The 16,169-nt window shown below is 45.9% G+C and overlaps 1 protein-coding gene across 3 annotated transcripts in view; it reads right to left on the bottom strand.

Annotated features, from left to right (window-relative positions):
- Positions 1-16,169, bottom strand: part of PSD3 (pleckstrin and Sec7 domain containing 3) — a 175,650-nt gene that overhangs the window by 127,733 nt on the left and 31,748 nt on the right. For 2 of the 3 annotated variants that reach the window (XM_090038925.1, XM_090038926.1), the window contains exons 3-4: positions 4,960-6,076; positions 1,138-1,530 (exon numbers count right to left, since the gene is read on the bottom strand). In XM_090038925.1, coding sequence (XP_089895051.1) covers positions 1,138-1,530; positions 4,960-6,076 — 1,510 coding nt within the window. The remainder of the gene's footprint in view (positions 1-1,137; positions 1,531-4,959; positions 6,077-16,169) is intronic. The other variant, XM_090038927.1, reaches the window with a different exon arrangement.

The following is a 16,169-nucleotide window of genomic DNA, read 5'->3' as shown; positions in this document are numbered from 1 at the left end:
GACCAGGTTATCTGTGTATATTTCTTTCCTCCCATTATTCAAGGCAAAAAAAAAAAATGGAACAGGGTTCAAGGTGTGTCTACCTTCTCAGTTTTATCTATAGGACATTAGCAACACTGCTTCAACCCCTCCTCCATTCATCTAATGTCACTGTACTCATGTCTTCATCCCTTCGCTTTGTGTGGCAAAACCCCTGGACATATCCTGAATCATATCCACATCTCTCTGGGCTCTACCACTTCAAGATCCCTTTTTGACTTCATCTGGAAACTGGGGGTACTGAGCACTTGAAGCAGCGGGGTTTCCCTCCACTGTTCATAAGCTAGCATCTGAATTTAGCATTTCTAAGCCAGACCATCTCTTTTCTCTCCCAAACCCTTCAGCCTCCAATCAAGTGTGAGGTTTGGAGTCAAGCTCCCCAAACAACAAGAGGATACCTATAAATGTCCAGCATCCTTTTGCATTTTTGGCAACCTGAATTTCCAGTCCTCACAATCACTCTTCTTTTGTTTTCTTTATCTCCCTCCTGACATAAAAAACCTGTTTTTTAACATTTTCATATCTTGCAGTACCCCATTATCTCTCTTATACAATTTCTAATATACAGGAATAAATGGCAGCTGACTACTTTGTGAGGGGAGGTAGAAAGGAGACTAGATATTTCTGAATCCATAGGTACAGCACGGATTAAATCCTGTCCTGGTTAAAACCACTGGCAAAACTGCTAATTTCACAAATGTCATGGTTTCAGCTGCATTATTCATGGTTAACTTTATATGTCTTTAACATTCAGATCAAAAGTTTGGTCGGCATGACCTCAGAGTAGTATAAATGGATGTTTTGTATGCCATTGCATTGCTTTAGAAAATACCACCTTCTTGAGATGACACATTCAAGGAGCCACTGAGCTACTCGAGTACCACACTTAGACCTGTAAGTCCTTGGAAATGTAAAATCTGCCAACTTCTGATAAAAAGCAAATGCACTTGCCTTCTCTCCCTCCCCACATCCCTTAATTTCAGTGGAAACAAAACACCAATTATATTAAAAGTAGTTCAGCATTTGGAATTCATCTATGGATTCTGAACTAAGCTGCTGAAGGAAATGCCATTAAAAGAGACGGTTCAATCTGTTTACCTTTCCAGATGAGTAACCTCGGTGACGTCTCCTTTGAAGAGTGTGCCACTTACTTCCCTGAAGCCATTGGAGATTCCTCCACAATGACTCTTACTCTCACCATCTGTGGGAAGCTTAAAGGCATCTTGCTGCCCTGAAGCTGAAGTCCTTTCTAAAAACTGACTGCCTTCCTTCATACGTTGCTGGATCATTGGAGTGAGTGGCATTTCAAAGCTAAAGTAGCTATCGGGCTCAGAGTATAATGTCTCCAGTGATTCTGCGCTATAATATAAAGACGCATTGTCTAGAATGTTTTCAAACTGTGAGCTGTACACATCAGTCGAGGCTTCTGCATGCCTGTGTCCAAGGACATCTTCATATCCTCCCATGGATGCGTCTACCTCCTCCATGATCCTAGGAATTAACCAAAAACAGCTACTTTAATTTGTGTTCTGTATGAACTACAGAGTAAATCTGCTTTGCATTCTCTGTTAAAGTCACACACATAAAAAAGGGACCAAATGTCCCGTAATTCCAGTTAGAAGGACAGGATATACCAGTCATCACTGCTGTGCTGTGGTACAGAACTGACACAATCTCTCTCACTCACAAACTATACTTTGGATAGAAGGGGAAGCCAGAAGGCTGCTCCGAGTAAAAGAAAAAACAATATTTGTGAAGAAATAACATTGGCTATCCTGCATAAGAGTCTAGCTATTCTCTCTCAGCACCTAAGCGACACATGGCAAATTTGAGTGGATAAGAAACTTTGCAAATAACCTTAGGTCCTGATCATGCCTGCTGGACTTGCTCAGATCCCCACATAATCACAGTGCAGATTTGGGGGTCGGAGATGAAAGCGAATGCAAAAGTAACATGGTAAATTAATGCATTCTAGAGAAGGCAGCGTTAATCATGCAGCAAAAGAAGCACCAAGATGAAGGTGTAATATGCTCTGCTATTTGGCAGATGTCCACACCAAGGTTCAGGACCTCCCCCTCTCAGAGCTACCATCTTTTTCAGTCAAAGCTGGATGAAGTACATAAGAAACGGATGGCAACCAAAGTAAGACAGTTTGGGTCTTCATCTTTTAACGTGCAGCCTTCCCTCAGGCTCTCAGGAGGCAATAGCTTCCAAAGTGAAGAAAATCAAGAGTCAGAAACTTAGCCCAAGGCATGTTTTAACAAAGGTCTTTGGTTTCTGAGAAAATGTTACCCTCAGTCTTCTAAGAAACAAACCAAACTGAGCACAAAGCTCTTCTGCCTCTACATCACCTATCACAGGGGCCTCAAAGGAGCAGCTTGGCAGCTACACCCAAGGACCCTTCACTGCTGCTGTCCTGGTCCTTCTTCCCAAACCCTACTACTAGGCCTATTTGTATCATCCATGCTAATACACCAAGCTGACTGACATGGCTTTCAGAAACCGTACCCCTTCTGCAAGTGTGTGTGTATTTGTGAGCATGAGTGAGGGAGTAATGCTAGCCAGAAGGAGTAACTTTCTGCTGCACTTGGGAAACATAGTTTACAACTGCTCTAAATTTGGAAAGGGTTTTGTGTGCAGAAATGACAGAACCCAAACCTAAACACTGCTTGTCTTGGTGTCCTGGTGACAGGATGAGGAAGAGATGTGGGCTGTCGGGTGGTAGAAGAGAAGCTGTAATGCTTTATAAAGGCAGTCGATGAGCAGCCCAGTGACAGGATACCAAATGACAAAAGCACAACCAGACATTTACTTTTGCTCCCCTCACCCAACACTGGCAGTTCCTAGCCCCCATTCCCACTCTTCCTATTGCCTCTGAGTGTACATGCCCACATCTCCTCAGCTTCCCAGGGCATTGCTACTTAACAGGCCAGGGAGATGGTGCTGTGGGAACCAGGCAGTTGGTAAAAAGTGCTTGGCTAGTACAGCCAGGGAACATGGCTAGCTGGGCACTCTAGGACGGGGCGGAGGTTGTCAGAGCAGGTACACTCCCATGTTCATCGCTGCATTAGAGCAGCAGCACCAGGGGCTACTAATGCCATGATGCTACTGTAGGGAGATAACGGACTTCCTTGGAGTCACTACCAAATGTGTCCAAGAGCTGAAGAAGCCACCAGCAGAGCCTTCTCAATGCCAAAGGTTTTGAACACAGCCAGTGACCTGCCCTCTACTCTACCAGAACCTCACTTGTGACAAACCTGTTCCCCTCATTATACAGCCTGTTGCCTTTACCCCAGCCCTCCAAAGCCATACTGTACCTCTGTCCCAGAAGCTACCCCAACGCTGTTTTCCACAGCCTGTCTAGAGATGCTTAGGAAATTATCACCAAAAAACCCCCCCACACCACAGAGCAGAGCATTTTAAAAGTCCTTCTTTCCCCCCACCCCCAACTGATATTTTGCCTCTAGCTGGGGAACCAACCCAGTAGTATCCGAAAACAAAAGTAGATTGCCAAATGTAAGCTCAGGGTTCAACAATTATGAGACAGTGCTCCCTTACTTCCTGCTTCCCCTTCCCTCGCCCATCATCCAAAATTGTAAGTTTAGTTCAAAATCAGGAGAATTTGAAAACATAATACAATGGAGGTTGTTATTATTTACCTTCTGGTTTCTGAATCTCTACAGTGCAAATGAGTCACTGTTTTAAACTTTCCTCCACAACCCAAGGGGTTAGAGACATACAATTTGCACTAGAAAATAAAAGCTGGGATTCACACACAATCACACAACCCCAAGGTCTGAAGCTTTTGGAAACATGCCCAATAGTTTAAGATTTGTGAACAGCCACTAGAGTTGGCAAGACCACAGTAGTTCCAATGGCTACTCTTGGCAAAATGAAGAGGATCCCAAGTAATAAGGCGACTACCTTTCATGTCAGCCTCTCAAAATCAGCCAGTGTTTTAAGATTGTGTGTGCATGAGGCTACAAAAAGCAACTGCATTTCTCCCAGAAGAAACCATTTTATCCCGGGGCAAAACACAATCATTCAGACACCTATGTCCACTGTCCTAGGACAAACCCTAAAAACGTTCACAGGATAAGATGTGCCAACAGTTTCTCCCAGGACATTATAAAATGCATCTGAACAATGCTCTAAGGATTGCGTCATTGATTCATGGCAGAAATGCAGCAATGCATTCAGCCGCTCACTGAACCCTGACTGCAAGGGTGATGTGTGTACACAGCAATCCTGGGACTTTTCTGTCCAGGGAAAAGCACAGGCACAACTTGCCCATGACAAATTATAGTTTCAATGCCTGTTCCTAGTCAACGAGCACTTTGATGATGGGGCCCTATATTTACTATGCAAATACAATAAACGCGAGGACAACAGGACACAATTTAAATAAAGAGTACATATTTCTAACGATTTTACTAAAATGCAATGAATTTATCCTCTGCTAATACATAAAAGAATACGTCCCTTTAAATAATCTGTGATGCATCAAGTGGCTCTTAAGGTTTTGTGCTCTGAATCGTGGCTCTAGCAGTTTTCTGACAGGACATGGAGGTAGCAAGGCCCTAAATGTTCCTATTTAATAAGAACAGTTTTTTGGGACATAACAGTGCTCATGAAATTCTTTAGTATTGTCTTTCTTCTGCAAAAGCAAATGACAGAAGGGTTTTTTCAACATTTTCAGACAGATTTGGAAGTGAAATTTAAGTATTAGAAGTGTGAAACAGAGGAATTTTAGTCCTGCTTTACATGCAAATCTCAAGAGCACACTAACCGTGCACTGTCACTTCTGTCACTATTGCCATGTCCAGAATATTTTAGAAGGGAGATGCAGAACACGATGGGTCATTTACAAATTAGCAGCTCGCAAAGAAAGGCAGCTTCTGTCCTCAAAAGCCAACTTACCTTTCCTTGCCACTGTCAGACCTGGGGATCTTCTCTTCAGCATGTTTCTTCTTTTCCTTCACAAAGACTTCATCTTCCTCACCTTTGGCCAGCAAAGTAGGAGAAACAGCCTCAGAACCACTTCCTGGTTTCACATCTTTCCAGGCTTCATTCCAAACCTCCTCAGGCAACGTGACTTGCCCTGAGGAGACCACGGGTGGAAAAGGGTAGCTTGGTTCTGTGGAAAATGACTTCCTTTCCACATACACAGTTTTTTGTGAGGGTGCGTTAGCCTCTAGGACTGAATGTTTCATGCCCTGCTGCCCTTCTGCTTTCTGCAACCATAAGATCTCCACCCCTCGAAATTCTACATGCTTGCTCGCAGCTGCCTCTTTCGATATCCTCCTCTCAGGACCTATTTGCATTTCACCTGGCTCATATGCTGAAAACTCCTTCTCAAAATCAACCCAACCCTCCCTGAGAACGCCAACTGTGCCTTCTACTTTGCGGTCTGCTTCCAGGTTCATCAGAGATGGTCCGCAACAGCCAGTCTCCTGCACTTTGTGGTCCTCCCCAGTTTTATTACTGATAATTTGAAAGGACTCTGACTGCTTTTCTCCTCCTAACACTAAAGCCAAATTGTTCTCTGTGATCAAGTATAATTCTTCCTCAGCTGTTACTTCAGACCGAGAAGGCATGTCTGAGGGTTTTTCTTGGACTGCTGAAACCAGTTCTCTGGCTGTCTGTAAGTTTTGGCTGCCAGTATTCCTTTCTTTTTCCATTTCTGTCTCTGAACCAAGAGTACTTTTCACTCCCTTTGGTTCCTTTGCAGTTTCCAGCTCTTGAGAAATTCTCATCATTTCAGTCCGCTTCTCATCAGGTTGCAACGTTTCTTCTTCAGAGGACTGCTGCAATGTCTCAGTGCAAGATCCTGACTCATCTTCGTAAGCACCACTCTTGGGACAAGATCTGCAAGGCAATGTTTCCCCTTCCCACCCCCCTGGACTGCACGTTACAGCCTCTGCTTGAAGCTCACACGAAGACTTCAGTGCTTCCACACCTTGCTGCTCCATTGTCCCATACTCTGGAAATTCATTGATGACAGTCTGTGGGAGCAGCGTGCTACCTCCATGGCCACCTACAAAGAAGAAAGAGAATTTGTTTGGTCTATTTGTGAAAGATATTCTCTCCTTTCCCAATGTTCTCATGACAGACTAACAGTCTCTGTTAAGCTTCCCCTCACCACACTGCAGAGAAACACTACTCTATATAGTTCACTTCTGCATGCTCTTGCACTTCAGTTATTTCAAACCTGGCCTTTCTTACATCTGAGTTTTGAAGCAGCATACTTTGCAAGTTAGCATGACTAAATCAGGAATGCCAGCAATGTTTGCTGGACATCAGCAGGGTCCCAAAGGCCCATGAATACTCTGAGATTTGCACTAGACATGAGGAAGCCAGTATTTGGAGGTTTCATATCAGGATACAGTGGGCACATCTACGTGTGCACTAATGTGCTTTTCCTAATGTGTATTAAATGTAGTACCTCCAATATGAGATACTAAATAAATGCACATTAGGCTGCGCTAGTGCACAGTAGTGCAAACACATGCTTTCTAGGTGACTCAAGGCGCAGTAGCCTGTTCTACTGTGCATTAGCATATTAGCACAGGTTTTTATGTGCCACTTTAATGGATAATAGAATAAGCTACTGTGTATTAAAGCACACGTTTAGATGTGATCAGCCTATCTGTAATTTTATTGTTGCTTTCCATTTTTACATCTTCTCATGCATGGAACACAGCTGGTTACATCCCACACACCCCACAAAGACAGACAAAACTGGCAATGCCAAAAGCCCCCCTTTAGCTAATTATAGAATAACTAAAGAACAATGACATTTTCTGCCTCTACAACATCCTTAAAAACTTGCAGAATTTAAAGTTCAGACTACAGCAATACAGGGAAGTGCAATAGTACACTTCACAACCTTCTATTTAAAAAAAAAATCAATTTAGTGCCACACAAAAAACTGTTATTTTCAGCCTTGTTTTTCAAGTTGATGAAAAAAGGCAATTGAGAAAACTGAAGGCCAAATTTTCAAAAGAGCTCAGCACCCAGTAGCTCCCATTGTTCTCAGATAACACTAAATCAGCTGTTCTTGATGAGAGCTGCTAGATGCTACAATTATGACTATCTGGCCACTTCAGTTAGGTGCATCAGAGAGGACTGAGCTTTTTAGAAAACTCCAACCCCATTTGTGGTTGCTAAGCACTTACAGAACACTCTGGCCCCAAGCAGTTACTTGGTTATTCTAAAGACAAGCAGAGGCACATTTTAGACCCCAGTTGTAGCAATCTTTATTTAAATATTCTGTTTTAAACCTGGAAACGGACCCAGCTCCAAATCAAAGCATCTCTTGTCTTCATGTCCCCACCTACTCTGAACTGCGCATAGGGACCAGATCAAGAAGTAGAATCAAATTTCAAAAATGAAGACCTTCTCAGAGGCCAAGCTAGACAAACTCAGAGTACTTTGCACTGAGGTCCAATTTCACAGCTCGGTTTTCAGTATAATGGTCATTTAGCCCCACTGCAATGAGAAACAACAGGGTTTCCTACTCCAGATGCAGCAAATAGGTATATTCTGATTAATTCTGCTTCCACATGTAAAAAACCAGATGTCAGTTATTCAATATACACAACTTCCTTTTTTGGTACTACCACTTCCTTAGGAGCACATGGGGAACTACAGATCCACTTGACTTTGAAAAAAGTTCACAAAGGATTTTAAAAAGTAGGCCTATGTCAAACCACCTGTTCGGCCAGCTGTTAGACTTCAGCAGAGGACCTCAGATTTACAAGAGATCAAAAGGAGGCTCAACTCCCAATTGCGTAAGTCATATTCTGACTTATTCCTAAACAATAGCACTCACTACCCTGTAACTCAGCACACATAGCTAAGCTAGATTATTTAAAGAAAGGACTTCTTATTGAGTCCCTTACTTCAACTGTCTACCTAAAATGCATCTAAATGGGCAAGCCAGCTTTTTAATGCTCAAGAACAGATTGAGTAACGCTCCTGTTTTATGAGTAGCTGATGTTTCTGAAATGCTTAGCAGGAGACATACTGAGCTTTGCCTTGTGAGATTTCCACAAGTAAGACATCGTTCATGGGTAGGCTTCAAACCTAAACCCTGTATTGCCCACAGCTGGGATATGCCAAACTCAATGGCTACTTTTGCTTCCAAAACAATCCCAAGGAAACAATGCTGACCTCAGCCTTCTGGTAATGGACACAGGGCTCAGCCATGGGCTTCCCCACAAACCAGATCTGTCAAGGTAGCTGGTTAAGTAGAGCAACAAACAATTCACATCAAGTTTCTAATGTTTTTTATTTTCCACATTAAACCTTTGAGTGACCTAATCCTTAGCAAACCAATATCAAAACTCTGTCAGACCTTGAGTAATTAATACTCTGTCTGTCTCTCCAGCTGGAATGTGAAAGAATATAAACATGCTATTAAGGAGGCTCATGTTAAAGAAAAAAAGCTCAAGCTTGCAATAGAGAGTAAGGGCTCTATTCTCATGTACATCAACTCCTGATCACACCAGTCTGCCATTGTAAAGTTCACATTAAAGGCCATTTAGAGCACCACAAGGCTGCAACAGACACTGGTACACATAGGTCTCTAGCCCATTAATAGAGTCCCAGGGGGAGACGGAAAATGCAACACCTCCAGTTAGTGTCAATAAGAACAGCTAATAAAGCAAGCATGTGGAAAATGAATCAAAGCTATAACCAATGCCGATATGTCCAACAGCATCAGGCTCCCACATTCATTTTACCCTGGTCTCCATTCCCTGCAGTAAAATATGCTGGTAGGCTACCAGCATACGCACCTGTTCTTAAAAAACACAAGCCGCTGCCAGCAGAGCCCATACCTTTATTTCAGGTAGTAAAATCTAAAGGAGCTTTAGCTCTTTAAGAGAGACTCCTCCCTTATTCCCATCCACCACCACAGCATCATGTCTTGCTACAGCAACCGGCATATCCTGTCGAGCCCCCATCCCCCAATATGACTGCATTACAAACAGGGCTGGAAAAGGAAACGCAAAATTTCGGGACCTGCCCAAGGCGAGCTGAAAAGCAAACGCAAAGACGACACATTTTTTCAGGTAACACCAATTTCTACTTTCCATTTAAGGTTGCTTCTTGTGATCAAGCAAAATATACTAAAAAAAAAGGCTCTCAGCTATAATGAGAAGAGGTGCCTGCACGGAAAGCTGAGACACTGGGCGAATATAGCCTGACAGCAGCTGGCACCTTTCTGATGACTAGAGATTTAAACAATCCGTTACTTAATCAGCACTGGCACAGATATCAGAGGATAAATAACCGTTGAATTGCAATCCACCATAGGAGCTTGCTCCTGGCACAATAAAGGAAAGGCTAGGAAGCAAAAAACACCCCACACATTACACATACAGAAAGACATTTTTTACAGGAACATTGACAAAAAATGTGTGCATCTCTCCCTATTAGCGAGCGAGATAAATAGATATATTTGCTTGAACAGGCTTCCTACTCACAGAGGTTACTGTAGCTCCAGCAGTTACCCATTGGTCAATGAAAATGCACCGATCATCAATTTATCTATAATGATACAAGCTAATTCAATTGCTGCTGTTCTAGTCAACAGGAATCAAAATAGTTTCAAATTTCCTGGCAGCCGGCAGCCCTGCACTGCACACAGTGATGTAAATGGAAGCATTCTGAGCATTATGAAACTGATGAGGGAACTGCAGTCTCATACAGGCTATCACAGAAGCTAAGGAGTCCACCTCGGCAGCTTAGGGAAAATGCTTCCGAGCAGGATTTTCTCTATTTGAGAAGATTATTTCCAGGGAGATATTTATGATTAACAGGAGGTTATTTTATTCTAATCAGATTCATCAGCATAAAAGAATAGAAGGGACCATGGCTGTTCTGAGAGCATTAGTGTGGCTTTATAGCAAAAGTGATGACGGTTTAGCATGATAGAGCATTTGCTTTGGCTGCAATGACTGCATAAAAGAAAGCATGCTTCTTATATTTTAATTCTCTCCAAGTCCCTGCATGGATCATAAGCTATATTTTAATTCAAAAAGATTAAATAAAAATGATATTAATTATACTTCTCCCCTCCTGCCCCCAAATTTAAGCAAAAAATATGTTTAATACAAAAAAGTTCTGTAGGCGATACAGATGTGTGACCTGCAAACTACAGGATTTGTGGAATTTTCTTACTAATTAAACCACCACAAAGAAAAGGACCCGCATATGGCTGCAGTGTGAAGTCCCTCCAGTGACAATTTACACAGTAACAAAAACTGTTTGGTTTTACAGAGTGTCTGAAACGGAAAGGTCTCGGCCAGAGTGCTACACAACCACTTACAGGTTTTTATTTCTGCAGCTCTTTTTTTCTCTATATGATGTAATTCCCTGTGCTTAGATTGGATCCACGGGTGATGGCTTTATTAGCCAAAGCAAAGGGATTTGCATAATCTCAAAACAATTCTTGTATAATGGCACTCCAAATGTCCAAATATTCTGACTGGTTACAATAAGTGCGCTGCTTGGTCTGGATTTTCCTCAGGATTTTCTGAGAAGTTTGCTGGCAACAGGGATGTTGTCTGAGCCTCACACATCTGCCAGCTGAAACCATAAAATCTGCAGAAACTAAATAAAAGATGAAGGGAAAAACAGAGTGCAAAACTCATAAAAGGGAGGTTGTTTTGAAGGAAGGGATGAGCTGGAGATGGCCAGCCTAAAGGAAAAAAGTATGGAAGTTAAAAGCAGCTTCTATCCCACTCGCCAAGTCTTACAATTATTTCATGAATCTCCCAAAAGTCAGTATTCTTTTTGAAGTCCCAGCTCCTGGAATCATGTGCTGGTGTGAAATTTCAGCTTTCATAATCTCAACAGCCTCCCCTGCCCCACTCAAGCCTGTCTAGTTTAACCATATGAATCCTAGCAGCTTAAAAGACAGAAGGCAAATAAAAAGAACCCTATGTTCATTATTTTAATGTAATTATTTTAAGCTGCTTTTATAACATTATGGGTCCTAACCTGAATGCCTAGGGTTGGCAATACTGTATCTCAACCTCAAATTCCATCTTTTCAGACACTATCTACTCCAGCCTAATTAAAAATGAATAAACACTACAAACGCCTCATAAAACCCCACCAAGCTAAAGAGAAGAAGTCATTTCTCAGTACCAACTCAGCGTCCTACATGCTACAATAGTCTTGGAACAAAGTCCAAGAACAATAGCCATGCTGACATGGTGAGACACCCCCTGCCCACCTGGCAGCAGTGGGGGGGAACAACTTTGCGCTGCCGCCCCTGCTGCTGCTGGGCAAGGGTGTCTCACCATGTTAGCACAGCTGGTGTGGGGCTCCCAATAGTGGCACCACGCCTGCCTGCCCCACTCTGTCCTCCTGCGCCAGGTCCTGCCCACTGAGCTGCAGAGGTCCTGGAGGGAGGCAGCTCAGCATGGCAACACAGATGGCTCGGGGCTCCTGGCGGCAGCACCAAGCCTACCCACCCTGCTCTACCCTCCCACGGTGGGTCCCGTCCACTGGACTGCAGAGGCCCTCAGGGGAGGGCAGCAGGGCAGGGAGCCCTTGGTCCACAGCAGGTGGCCCACATCCTCACCCCACCACAAGCTCCATTCTGGCTTTGCCGCCTACAGGGGAGAGAGAGCTAGGTCTCTGGGCTCCACTCCAGCCACAGCAGCCACTACTCTACTGGGCTCAGGTGCTGCTGGGGGGAGGGAGTGGGGTGGAAGGTTGTGGGCCCTGGTCCCATAGACCTGACAGCTGGGGGATCTCTCTGGCAGGATGGGGGGCCAGGAGGCTGCACATAGCAAGTGAGGGGCACCAGCAGGGTTAGGGCCTAGGGGTGGGAAGTGAGGGGCACTGGCAGGACTAGAGGGCTGAGGGTGGGGAGTAAGGGACACTGGCAGGGCCAATGGACTGTGGGTTGGGACTGAGGGGCACCAGCAGGGCCAGGGGCCTGTGGGTGGAAAGTGAGGGGCATCAGCAGGGACCAGGGGGCTGTTTTCCTAAAAGTGAGGGACACCAACAGGGCCAGGGGGTTGTGGGTTGAGAATAACGGGCACCAACAGGGCTGGGGTGGTTGTGGTTTGGGATTGAGGGGCAATGGCATGGGCAGGGGGAGACCACTGGCATATCAGGGCTGCTCAGCACCACAAAACAGGGGTGGAGGGACAGCTGCAGCTGGACCCGTGTTCTAGTAAGTGAAGGGGGCAGGGGGAGCTCTGATTTTCTATGATAAAAAAAAAAGAAATCAAATGCCAAAATATATATGTAATTAGAATTTATTTTATTATGACTGAAGCACTGGTAGACTTCCACATTGCTTTAAAGTTGTAAACAGATCAATAAAACGTGTTCAACTGATACTAGGAGTGCACCAATAAAGATTTTTTGGGGCTGATGCTGATTCGATAGCTGATATGCAGCCCGGCACCTTGGAGAGCAGTATCTGGCTGGTAAGTCGGAGGGGGGGGGAAGGGGCATGGGGGAGAGAAAGGCAGGGGGCTGATTGAAGTCCCCGTGGTGAGGGACAAAGTGGGACAGGGTTAGGGAGAAAGGTGGCAGCTCCTACCGGTGTGCGCACTCCTGGGGGAGGCATAATGGGCATGTGCCCCTGGATCTGTGCATGGCACAAGGGCAGGCTGCCACTGTGCACTTGGGGCTGGAGGCTACACTAGGCTCTTCCCAGTGCAGGGCGGGACCCAGGCTACATTCAAGGTGGGCAGGGTGGGTGGCAGCAACACTGGGAGGGGGGATTACGGGGTGGGGGCTGCATCCACCCCAAAATTCTCTGTAGCCCCCACCACTCATAGCTCCCCTCCCAGCACTGCTGCTGCCACCACCCATCCTGCCTCTGCCCAACCCAAGCGCAGTCCAGGCCCAGCGCCACCCCCCACTAGAAAGAGCCCAGCTCAGCCTCTGGTTCCAAGCGCATAGCCCACCCTCACCAAAGACATATCTGGGGGGTATGTTCCCCTACATGCCTCCCTCAGGGGTGTGTGCAGTGGCAAAAGCCACCCACCCCCTGCCCAAGCTGCAGTTCCGTCCTGTACCCCACCCTGCCCCAGCAGTGCATCCCCTACCCCAGCCCCACTCCTTCCCTCACCATGGGGCCCTCAGTCTGCTCCCCCTTACAACTTGCCCCCCGCCCAGACTTACTGGCTGGACTCTGCTTTCCAAGTTGCCAGACTGCACTCCTGGCTGCATGCATGCACACAGCATTTATCGACATTATTGCTCACATCAGCCAAAAAAAGTTAATTGCAAATAATGTCAATTTTCCTCTTATCAGTGCCAATATGATATGGACTGATGTATCAGTGCACCCCTGATACGCGTGTGTGTGTGTGTGTGTATACACACACACACACACACACACATACCTATATATATAAAATATACACACATATATCCCTATACATATACATATATACACACCCACACTTACACCTATACATATGTATAGAGTGGTGTTTTGTTTTAATCATGGATTCAGGGGGGGTTTAATCAGAAAATTTGCGATTGTTAAACAGAGAAAACCAGGACCCTTAATTCATGACAAACTGCCATGGTACCCACATATGGGAAGTGTAATAGCTTGATGCCTAAAATCATCACCTTGAAAGCCAAAATGGTGCAGTGGAACAGCTAGCAATACAGACTGAAAGCAAGTTCCACTATCAGGGCCAGATGGAAAATAGTTGAATTCAGTATCCTAATGTAACAGAATTGCCTAATCTCACAACTGAGTCTCACAATATCATGCTATTTTCCCTATCCTTAAAGTCCTCACTCCTGAAGTCAAATGATTATGTGAGAATCTCAGCTTTCATTTTTAAAAGTTTATACCCTCACACTAGCTATTTTGAAACCACAAGATTTAAAGGCTCAAAACTAGACAGCAAAGAAAAAGACTCCCCAAATGTATTATTTCAAAAAAAACTTGTAATTTGCCAGAGCACGGGAGGGAAGAAGGGGTGCAACAGGAGAAGGAAGTGGGATTTTGCTCTTCATTTTTTGAACAGTCAGATTTGGCAATGATGATGTTAACAACAGTTTAACACCCTGCACCACCACCATCACTGTAGACACAAGCAAAAACATTCATTTTAGCTATCATTATAAACTCTTGCAAAACCAGCAACCCACCACTTCCGTGGCTTTGTGGATTCCTAGGTGTTGTAATTATCTTGCACTTGCTAAGTGCTATAGGTGGCCATGTTCGCATGTGTTTAGTGTTTATGTAACAAGTGCTGGGTGGATGGGAGGCTCTGGGGCTGCAGCGTGGAAGCAGCATGCGGCTGGAATTTTCCGCACGGGGTTTCTCAAGGGGAGGTCCAGGGCTTGTCAATAATGTGACAGTCACCGCCCCAGACCAATGAGAAAGCGCCGCATGTAATTAGACCGCCCTGCATCACGGAGAGTATAAAAGACATTACACTGTGAACTTTGGGGTCTTTGCGCGCCCGATGGAACGTACCCTACGGATTGAACCGACACGGAGCGACCTTCGGCCTGATCAGCCGGAGGGAAGGACGCCAGACCCGCCTGATCCCGGCGACCCTTCCCGGAGATACAACACGAGTGTGAGTGGGTGCTCACTGCTGCACCCAGCATAGTTGATTTTGTTTTGTTTAACCCTTACTAATAAACTTAAGCCTGACCTTTAAAGCGAGCGTGATCTGCGTAAGCCCGACTATTAAAAGATCCTGTCTACATGGCGTCACGAACAGGATGGTCAGCTGCAGATCATGACCGGGATGATCAGTCCCGCTGTCAGGCATGTCCTTGGGCGTCCGGCTGCAGGCAGCTTGTGGACGCTGACGAACTTTGGCGCCATCTGCAATTTCATCAGGCTCCCAGCCACACCGATAATGACGGGACCCAAGTATTTTGTGTGTGGCTTGGGGAAGACCCCAGGAGACCTTGGGAAGCCCGTCTTACAGGCCGCGCTCTCGGCTGCGTATTAAGAGATCCCGCAGTCGCCTTCTCTGTCCCGTCGGCCCAAGGGGAGCAGGTCGCCACAGCCAGCGAGTTCCCCCCTCCCGAATGGGATGCCACCCCCTCCCAAGAGTGGGACGGTTGTGTGGAGGCAATCGTGGTGCTTGCAGGTGATAAGGGGTGCTTGCAAGGAATCGCTCCCTCCTCTCCATCCACGATCCCCGGCGGCGTCAGTCACCGGCAGCTGCACGCCCTAGCTGAAGATCTCGGGGTGTTAAAAGAAGGGAAAAAGAAGGGAAAGAAAGTCACATGCTTGCGTGCTTGTTTTGAAACCCTCGTATCCACCCTTAACCGCCTGAATGATTATGAAGTGGCAGTCGTTACCATGAGCCGCGCCAGCAAAGATGGCGCCCTTCAACAACGGCCGAGCGGCGGAGACAAGCCAGAGCCCCCGCCCCCTGCTCCACCCACTGCCCCACCACCTATTTGGGAGACAAGGCACCGCCTCCACCAGTGACGCCGCTATATCCACCACTCGTCGAAGGGCGGGGCAAGACTCGTCCTCCTCCTCCAGAGCCTCCTCCTCCAGTGGCCAACTCTGTGCCAACCCCTCCGCTTCAGGCTCATCCTATTGAGATTGTGAAAACCCGCCAGGATAACGACGGCAACATTATCACTGAACGAACCACTAGAGACCGTGATCGTGGTGAAATGAATGAACTCATAAGCAGGACAGTCCGTCAAAGCGATGAGACGCCAACCCAGTGGCTAGGACGTCTGGTTTTGGAATGTGGTCATGAAACGCTCAGCCACCGGGAGGCTGTAGTTTTGACCACACATGGAAGTTACAGCTTAGGACTCCTACCTGGATCCAACATCCTAGAAATTGCACGTACCCCGTGGCCTATTTCGCTTCCTGCTCTAGCGGCAGGAGCCATTCACGAGAAGCCACATCAAGCGCACGAGGGGGCCCAACCGATGCACGCTCCGCATTCACAGCCGTTTGCTAACGCATTGGCTGGCGCAGTGTATCTCTCTATCCCGAAGAGACGTTCCACAATTGATGCCAGCATATCTGTTCTCACCCAAGCAGGAAACAAGGGCGATAACGACAATAGCGACGATGATGACGGGGACGAACATCACTCCAGTGATGACATACCTACCTCTTCCAGGCCACCGGATTC

Source organism: Crocodylus siamensis, chromosome 3 (assembly GCF_052110815.1).
Source record: "Crocodylus siamensis isolate JL-2025a chromosome 3, ASM5211081v1, whole genome shotgun sequence".
Classification (NCBI taxonomy): domain Eukaryota; kingdom Metazoa; phylum Chordata; order Crocodylia; family Crocodylidae; genus Crocodylus; species Crocodylus siamensis.
The sequence above is the reverse complement of the archived record's forward strand: the minus strand, read 5'-3'. Positions and strand labels throughout refer to the sequence as shown.